This window comes from Brachyhypopomus gauderio, chromosome 11 (assembly GCF_052324685.1).
Source record: "Brachyhypopomus gauderio isolate BG-103 chromosome 11, BGAUD_0.2, whole genome shotgun sequence".
Classification (NCBI taxonomy): domain Eukaryota; kingdom Metazoa; phylum Chordata; class Actinopteri; order Gymnotiformes; family Hypopomidae; genus Brachyhypopomus; species Brachyhypopomus gauderio.
In genome coordinates, this window is record NC_135221.1 from 2,677,126 (window position 1) to 2,686,689 (window position 9,564).

The following is a 9,564-nucleotide window of genomic DNA, read 5'->3' on the forward strand; positions in this document are numbered from 1 at the left end:
GACATTTAAAAAACAAATAAAACACCTACGAACAGTGCAGCATTTGGACCAGTTTAATTTAAAAAATGTTTAAAACTTACAAAGTTTGAAGGAAAATATTAAAAGAATCCAGGCTGAAGCCATCCTCACAGATCATTGAACGAATGAAAGTTCAATTTATATAGCGCCTTTCAAGATACCCAAGGTCACTTTACAATTTTAACACAGGTACAAGTCACACAACCAATCACACACCGGCAAGAAGTGGCAGCCAATTGCGCACAGCGTACTCTCTACCGGAAGCCACAGCACCCTGGGGGACCGAATGGGGTGCAGGAAGGGGAAAGAGGACAGACCCTAGTGACAGAGCACCATCCATACAAGCACACACACACTCAAACAACTGCTTTTTATTTAACACAGTTTCACACTCAGGGAATTTGTAAAGGAATGTCAATTTACCTAACCTCCATGTTTTTGGACTGTGGGAGGAAACCGGAGACCCCAGAGGAAACCCACACAGACAACATGGAAACTCCACTCAGATAAGGATTTGAACCCAAGACCTCAGGGCTGAGAGGCATAAGTGTTAACCACCAAGCACACCATGTTGCCACATTGATTGCTACTTGAGGTGAACTGTTAAAAGCCACTTAAATTATACAAGCAACCAGTGCTGGTTGGCTTCAGGAGATGTTCACCTCATTGGCTCATGTTCACCTCATTGGCTAGCACTAGTGACGAAATCTTTCCATTTGCCTGTTTGTAACACAGTTTGGCCACCAGAAGTCAGCGGTGAAGAGAACACCACAAGCCGCACGAGCAGAGATGGGCCGTCCAGTACCGCACATTCATAAAACAAACACAGTGCAAGACAAAACGGACCTGAAGAAGAAACAGACAGGCAGAACTGATCTCCAAACGTGAGGGGAATCTGTGAACACCAACACAGAGCAAGTGGAGAAGCAAAATGAAGCAATGTGGAAGAATTTTCCATGGGGCCACTTTCCTTTAAACATACTTTTGTTTGGTTGGCTAAGACTTTTGACGCACTAGAAAGGTAATAAAAATCATTATTATTATCGCTACATTTTATTTAATAAGCACCTTTCAAAACACCCAAGGACACTGCACAATAATAGCGAAAAATAAAAGGAACAACACTTGCCAACTCTTGCCAACACTCACAAACTTTATTTTAATACAAAAATAGCGCAGATAGCGCACGTATAACGTGTATGACCCTAACACTGACAAAGACGAGCACGGGACACTGCGCGAACGCACATTAAATAGACAAACCACATAAGCCCCAAGTGTTGAAAAGACGAGCCACAGGTGAGATGAATGAACACACTCAGACACATCCACACCCACGAAGATCCACAGACGCAGACGACTAGACGACGTAAACTCACGCCCAAAAAGGGGTGGGGAGTCAGGGGCTGTAACGTGACAAGGAAAATAAAGCAAAGTTCAATTAAGTTACTGTAAAGTAGAAGATAGACACAAGCAATAAAAGAAGAAAGAAAATAAATAAATAAATAAATATAAAAATACAAATAAAAACAATATAGGCTCAGCCATAAGCCAACTGAAAAAGATGGGTTTTTAGATGTGCCTTGAATATAGTGATAGATGGGCAAGTACGTAACTCAAGCTGCAGACTGTTCCATAACTTTGACCCAGCCACACTAAAGGCCCCATCACCAACAGGTCCATAACTTTGACCCAGCCACACTAAAGGCCCCATCACCAACAGGTTCATAACTTTGACCCAGCCACACTAAAGGCCCCATCACCAACAGGTTCATAACTTTGACCCAGCCACACTAAAGGCCCCATCACCAACAGGTCCATAACTTTGACCCAGCCACACTAAAGGCCCCATCACCAACAGGTCCATAACTTTGACCCAGCCACACTAAAGGCCCCATCACCAACAGGTCCATAACTATGACCCAGCCACACTAAAGGCCCCATCACCAACAGGTCCATAACTTTGACCCAGCCACACTAAAGGCCCCATCACGAACAGGTCCATAACTTTGACCCAGCCACACTAAAGGCCCCATCACGAACAGGTTCATAACTTTGACCCAGCCACACTAAAGGCCCCATCACCAACAGGTTCATAACTTTGACCCAGCCACACTAAAGGCCCCATCACCAACAGGTTCATAACTTTGACCCAGCCACACTAAAGGCAATATCACCAACAGGTCCATAACTTGGACCCAGCCACACTAAAGCAATGTTCCTTAAATGTAAAAAGGCTGTCTTACAGATGTTCATAATGAGTTGTTTAAAGGAGAGAGTTCTGATCTGGGTTGATGATAAAACAGTAAGTTCAGGAATAGAGACAGCACTATTGCCAATCTTCTTGAGTGTAACTAGAGAAGCAATTAATATAGCCTCTGTATTGTTACTTTTTAGACTCAAGAAGTCCTCCTTCATCCATGCCCTAACATCAGCTAAACACTTCATTAGGACATTAGGCGGTAGACTGAGAGATTTAGTGCATATGGATATCTGCACATCATCAGCAAAACAATGAATCTGTAGCCCATGACCACTAATAATGTCGCCAAAAGGAAGCAAGTACAATATAAAAAGTAGTGGGCCAAGAACTGAACCCTGAGGGACACCATGTGACTAAATGCATGACTCAGATCTAAAACCTCCAATTGAAACAAACGTGCCTATCTGTAAGGTAGGAATGAAACCAAGCATGAACAGTTCCAGATATGACAATCAGATTACAGAGCAGAGTAAGTAATATCTTATGGCAGACTAAGTCAAATGCAGCTGTCAGGTCTAATAGTACAAGTAAATTTACCAACCCCTGGGCAGCTGCTATAAGAAGATTATTTACCACCCACACTAGTGCAGTTTCAGTGCTATGATTTCTCCTAAAGCCGGACTGAAACACCTCAACCAGATCATTAGATTCAATATGTTCAGTTAACTGGACAGCTACAGTCTGTTCTAGAGTTTTAGCAAGGAAAGGAAGATTGTAGATTTTCAGGGTCTAAGCCATTTTTCTTTAGAACAGGAGTAATGGCAGCCATCTTCAAGGAAGCCGGAACTAGACCTGTGATCAGTGAAGCGTTAATGCACTGTGTAATAAGAGGGCAGATTGTGGTAAGACGAAACTTTCTTGCACAGTATTGAAAGTGGACAGATAGCTGCCATCAAAATGTGTAGATAAAGAATCAAAATCAGCTGATGCTAGACTGGATGGAAATTGAGAATAGATTGTAGCTATTTTCTGGTTATAGAACGCCATGAACCAACAACATAGTTCAGTAGATGGAACTAAGGTAGAGCATTTTGCAGGATGCAGTAACTTACTAACAGTGGGAAAAAGAGTTCTTGGATTGCCATGGGCACCTTGAATGACATTTGAGTAATACTAAGTTTACAGTAAGGTGCAGTAGTATATTAAAAGATTAAGTATAATAAACCTGCATGTATTGTCTTGCATGTATCATCTGGACAGAGCACAGTGTGTTGACACACTCACATTTCATTCATTCTTTTATTGTAAAACTCTGAGAAAGGGGCGGACCTTACAAAGACACTCCCACTGACATCACTCACTGGAAGACACGCCCACTGATGCCACTCACCATCCCTTCGGTTCTGCACCAATTTTTAAGGTTCTCCTTCAGAGAGGTTTCTACAACGCAGTCAGTCTACAATACTGAATACTGAACCAATAATACATTTGTCCTGAACAAAGAATTTTCCAATACTACATTTGCCTAATAAAATGACTGAGTTAGACGTCATGAATTAATCAGTAGCAGTAGAGTACAACACTTCAGAGTAGATGCTGTGTTCCAGCTGTCCTCTCTTCTCCTGTCCTCTCTTCTCCTGTCCTCTCTTCTCCTGTCCTCTTCTGGGTTTTCTCTTACTGAATTGGAAGGCAGCGTAATTCAGCTCCACAGTGTCGTGGTCCTGAGGGAACACACACAAAAGACATGAAACGTTTGTACCACCCGACTGCTGTTGCAAGATTCCTACTCTTAAAAGGCAAAATTATGTCAGGTGCACCAATTCATATATTCACCTGTATTCACATTACCTGACTGGTTATCTTTGTTTCCATAGCACCCTGTTGAAGTCTCACTATAGTGGGACAAAGAGCATAGTAAATATATTTATATACATATTTATATTTATACATTTCTGCTTTCATCTTGTACAGCTTTGTAACAGTTTTAACAGACACTCACCACTGCAGTGTTCACAGTTTCTCCTTCTACAGATTAAAACTGCCTGTGCAGAAATGACGAGCACACACACTCCCAGAGCTGCTCCCACCATCATCAGCACAGCATCCACACGACTGGCTGTGGTTTACAAATGAACATAATCAGGAGATCCACAAGTGGTTAGATGTTCATGCTGGAGGTTCTTTAAATAGACTGTTTTGTTTTAAACAATCTGGACACTTTCTGAATTCAACTGCACTGCACTGTGTGATCTTACTTAATATGAAGCAAACATAAGCAAAGCTGTAAAACAGAAGTTCTGCAAGACAGTTACTATAAGTCAGTAAATCTGAAAAAAAACTGCACAAATTTGTGTGTGATAAACAATCATAGTTTGTGTAGGTGATAAATAATTTAACAGAGTATTCACTAAATATTAAGGTAATATAAGTTTTAGGCAGAAGTCTGAAAATACTCATTTTACAATGTAGTGCACTTGCACATGCAATGCCTGACTGTGCTGTAAACGCACATTAAGTTACAAATAAAAGCATCAACTTTAAATAAGGACTTAGTCGTTATCACTATTATCACATTATTATTGAGTGCAGATGGTGTATGTCTGGTGTATGTGCATGTAATTTCTTTCAAATAGCAGGACTGTGTTATAATGTCTGGGTTCCTCTGTACAGTAGCCATTATTAACAATCTAAATGTTCCAATCACAGATGTTTTGTTCTATACACTCTGTTGTCCTGCTGCCAAATCCTGATACAACACCAACACATCTGCTGATATTTGTGTCAGATGTACGTAAAATCACCAAGATCTCATTTACATGTCAGTAATAAATGTGGCTCACTAACACTTTCTAACATTTTTAAACACTTACTCAGACCTACTGTTGTTCCATTTCCAAGAAGGATCTTCCCACATGTGAGCACAGCGCAGTAGTAAGTGCCAGTATCAGAGACGCTGAGGACACTCTTGGAGAGGTTGTACACACAGCTGTGTGGAGAAGAGCTGATCACACACTGACGGCTGCTGTTGTGATGAGTGGAGATGATTTCAGGATGGGAGTCTCCTGCAGAAGATCTGAACCAGAACACTTGGAGTTCTGCAGTTCTCCTCTCAGAGAGGACACTACACTGCAGAGACACAGACTCTCCTGGAGGAACCCTCCCCACATCTGGACTTTGGACCACTGACACTTTATTTTTGAAATGTGGCTGGCCTGTTTAAAATAATTAAAGTATTACATGGCATTAGATTTATTTATTTTCTGGGACCTCTAAAATAACCCTCTCAATAGACACACTGATCCTTTATATTATATACAGTGTCAAGAAAAAGAATATGGTTTTCTGCATTCATTTGTCATAATAGCTCGTCTGGTTGTCCAAGTGAGGAGTATTATATCCTCTGAAAGCGTTTTCTGGAGAGACTTGGCTCAGATATACATTCTTGTGCGGAACAATCTCTGGAACAAAGTGTAAATCACTCAAAAATCACTCAATTTAGCCCAAGTCCAAACTCCAAACTCATTTTCTTAAGAAGACTCCAGCTGTGCCATGGCCTGGCTCCTCTCAGCGTGTCTGTGCTCATTAACTCAAGGGTTCCCGTTATTTATCCACCAGCACTATAATGTTTTTATAGTTGTTCTGTTGGTGTGCTATTAATTTAGGCCCATTACATTAATACTCTTCACTTGAATGAAGATAACATCACATTTTATGACAAATGAATGCATTAATGGTATAAGTAATGGTATTTGTATTAGTATTAGTAATGGTATTAAGAATAGTATTAGTAATAGTATCAGTAATAGTAATGATAATACTATTAGTAGTATTAATAATAGTATAAGTAATAATATTAGTCATAGTATTGTGACTATAAAATGTGAAAAAAAACAAGAACATGAGATGCAGTTTTAAATTATGAAGTGATTTACTATTAAATGCCTGTATAATGCATGTATACATTTTGCATAAAAATTGTCATTTTATTTATTGTAAAAAAAAATTGAAATTATTACCTCTAAGAGCCAAGAATGTTCCCCTGAAAAACCGAATCACATTTACTTGAGAAGATCCACAATAGTACATGCCTTCGTCTTCTTTGGTTGCATGCGAAATCGTTAGAGAAACATTATTTTTGATTCTGTCCAGTTTGATGGAAGAATTCTTGAAGGGTGGGAAAATGATGGTGTCCATAGCTGGTCCTGTTATTCCAATCGCCTGAAGCAGATGCTCTATGGTTTGTTTGTACCAGACAATCAGAGATTTTGTGTCCTTTTCTTCAAGTGTACATCGAAGAGTGGCCGTGTGTCCAAACTCCACAGTGGCAGATGTGGCCATTTGATACAGATGAACAGGTTGTGTAAGGTCTACTAACAGATTAAAACTTGGTTCACAAAATAGAAATAAACTATATTTGTGTATGTATATATCTAATAAAAACTCTGGGAAACTTTAAACATTTTGAACATTTTGAAAAGTCATAGTGGCTGTGATGTTTGTAATACTTACACATTTTGAGGAGAGCCAGAATTGGAATCCAAATGGGAACCATCGCGTTCATGTACTCGGAGTGAAACGTTGTTGGCGAACAATCGCAGCACCTGATATTTGAAGCTGGTTGGACTCAGAAGATCTTCAGCTGTCTGACATGTACATCACATGCTCATTTTCCATTGACTTGTTTTGTAACACCCATTGGCCACCAGAAGTCAGTGGTGAAGAAGGTTACTACACAGCTAAATAGGTCTTGTATCCCAAGACCAAATCTCTAAACCCTTTATGAAAGGAGAGTTACTATTAGACTGGGCATAAAACTGCATTTAAAGGCATGATATATGTTACTGTACATGATATTTGTCACAGCACAGCCACTGACTCCTCCCTTCAGGAGCATCTGACTCCTCCCTTCAGGAGCCACTGACCCCTCCCTTCAGGAGTGCCTGACTCCTCCCTTCAGGAGCTTCAGGAGCCTCTGACTCCTCCCATCAGGAGCATCTGACTCCTCCCTTCAGGAGCCCCTGACTCCTCCCATCAGGAGCCCCTGACTCCTCTCTTCAGGAGCCACTGACTCCTCCCTTCAGGAGCGCCTGACTCCTCCCTTCAGGAGCCTCTGACTCCTACTTTCAGAAGCCACTGACTCCTTCCTTCAGGAGCGCCTGACTCCTCCCTTCAGGAGCGCCTGACTCCTCCCTTCAGGAGCGGCTGACTCCTCCCTTCAGGAGCCACTGACTCCTCCCTTCAGGAGCCCCTGACTCCTCCCATCAGGAGCCCCTGACTCCTCTCTTCAGGAGCCACTGACTCCTCCCTTCAGGAGCGCCTGACTCCTCCCTTCAGGAGCCTCTGACTCCTACTTTCAGAAGCCACTGACTCCTCCCTTCAGGAGCGCCTGACTCCTCCCTTCAGGAGCGCCTGACTCCTCCCATCAGGAGCCCCTGACTCCTCCCATCAGGAGCCCCTGACTCTTCCTTTCAGGAGCCCCTGACTCCTCCCATCAGGAGCCACTGACTTCTCCCTTCAGGAGCATCTGACTCCTCCTTTCAGGAGCCACTGACTTCTCCCTTCAGGAGCCCCTGACTCCTCCCTTCAGGAGCCCCTGACCCCTCCCATCAGGAGCCCCTGACTCCTCTCTTCAGGAGCCCCTGACTCCTCCCTTCAGGAGCCCCTGACTCCTCCCTTCAGGAGCATCTGACTCCTCCTTTCAGGAGCCACTGACTTCTCCCTTCAGGAGCCCCTGACTCCTCCCTTCAGGAGCCCCTGACTCCTCCCATCAGGAGCATCTGACTCCTCCCTTCAGGAGCATCTGACTCCTCCCTTCAGGAGCACCTGACTCCTCCCATCAGGAGCCTCTGACTCCTCCCTTCAGGAGACTTTGACTCCTCCCTTCAGCCCCAAAGTTTCCAGGAAGCTGCCCCATGCTTCATCTGTAATGGAAGATAACCATTCACCTTCCTGCAGATTCACCCCGCGGTAGGGGTGCACGATATGACGATATAAAATCGTGAATAGCGATGATGAGTGGAGAATCGCAGGCGATTTACCAAATTAGAGAAATCGTATATATCGCCTTTGCCAATCAGCGCAATGACTTTTTTAAATGTTGGTTCCCGCCGATGCGGCCGGCGTAGGACTGACCAATCACATCGAACTGTGCGGCTTCCATGCCTCCATGTTGTGTTTGTAAAAACTAAAAGTGGACAACCATGGCTGAAAGCCAAACAGAGGAGCTGGTAACAAAGAGGAAATTTACCTCTGTAATCTGGAATTGGTTCAGATTTTCTTCCACTGACCAAGACCAAACTTCACCGAAGGTGTAACGTGTGCAAAGAACATGTAAAAATGTCCGATGCCAGTACAACAAATTTATTCAAACACTTGAGACGTAGGCATCCCAAGGAATATGTCGAAAGTGAAACAATGTGGGCAGCGGGGGCAGTCGTCTCACAAGCTGCGGCCTCGGTGGTTTATACTTTCACGAGTGACCGTAGCGCGTGACTCCACACAACTCGCACGAACCCCCACGAATGGTGGAAACGTTTATACGGGTACTTAAACTTTCCACGTCACTCCGCATTCTTTGCAGTGTTGTCCATATCGATATGTGGTAGTATAAAGAAACACCCCTCAAAAACAGGAAGGAACATTTACCTGACGAATTTTAATGTTGCTTTGTGTTTCAGGTTTGAAAAGTGCTGGAATTTAGGCTAAAGTACTTGAAAATGCTTGAAATTGTAACTACTTTGTTTCACAACAAATAGCTATCTGACTGAACAGTTCTCTTGTATTACGTTAACAAATACGAGCCTCTTGTAATTCCAGGACGAAACATGAGAGAACGTGAAGACATTAAGATTGGGCGTTTTGAAAATAAACAACCATTAAATAATGTGATAAAAAAGGGAATTATTTTGAATCATTTTGACTATATGTATAAATATTTAACTTAATTAAGTTTAACATGCTGGGAAATATTGTATATTTAGTGCAATAGTGCATTTTATCAGTGTCACTCATTAAAATCTGCTTAGAAAGAAAAGATTGTAGCCCCCATTTTTTTGGATGGAATATCATGATAAAAAATCGAAATCGTGATTTTATGCAAAAAAATTGTGCTAAAATTTTATCGCCCACCCCTACCCCTCGGTGACCCTAACAACACTCCTCCTGGGTGACCAGCTCTTCCACAAACCCACCTCAGCTGTGACTATAACACAGATGCGTATGACACCATCAGGGTAGATTGTGATACATGACAACTTTGGGATTGTGCTTGATTATGAGGATGAATTACGTATCACTGTTGTTGAGTAGTGGTTTTGGCCTAGCCAAAGGCCCTGGGTCAAGCT

General features: G+C 42.4%; 1 protein-coding gene across 3 annotated transcripts; it reads right to left on the reverse strand.

Moving 5' to 3' along the window:
* Window positions 1-37: 37 nt before the first annotated feature.
* On the reverse strand, window positions 38-7,001 carry LOC143527581 (uncharacterized). Of its 3 annotated transcripts, none has more exons than XM_077022895.1 (6): window positions 6,731-7,001; window positions 6,238-6,588; window positions 5,092-5,433; window positions 4,221-4,337; window positions 4,070-4,113; window positions 38-3,942 (listed from the first exon to the last, which is right to left on the reverse strand). In XM_077022895.1, exons 1-6 carry the CDS (start codon window positions 6,780-6,782, stop codon window positions 3,778-3,780), a joined length of 1,071 nt encoding a protein of 356 aa, XP_076879010.1. In that variant the 5' UTR covers window positions 6,783-7,001; the 3' UTR covers window positions 38-3,777. The 3 variants fall into 3 exon arrangements, with proteins under 3 accessions (XP_076879010.1, XP_076879008.1, XP_076879011.1); XM_077022893.1 differs by having other exon boundaries at window positions 6,238-6,591; XM_077022896.1 differs by having other exon boundaries at window positions 3,831-3,942; window positions 4,055-4,113; window positions 6,238-6,591.
* Between the last annotated feature and the right edge of the window lie 2,563 nt (window positions 7,002-9,564).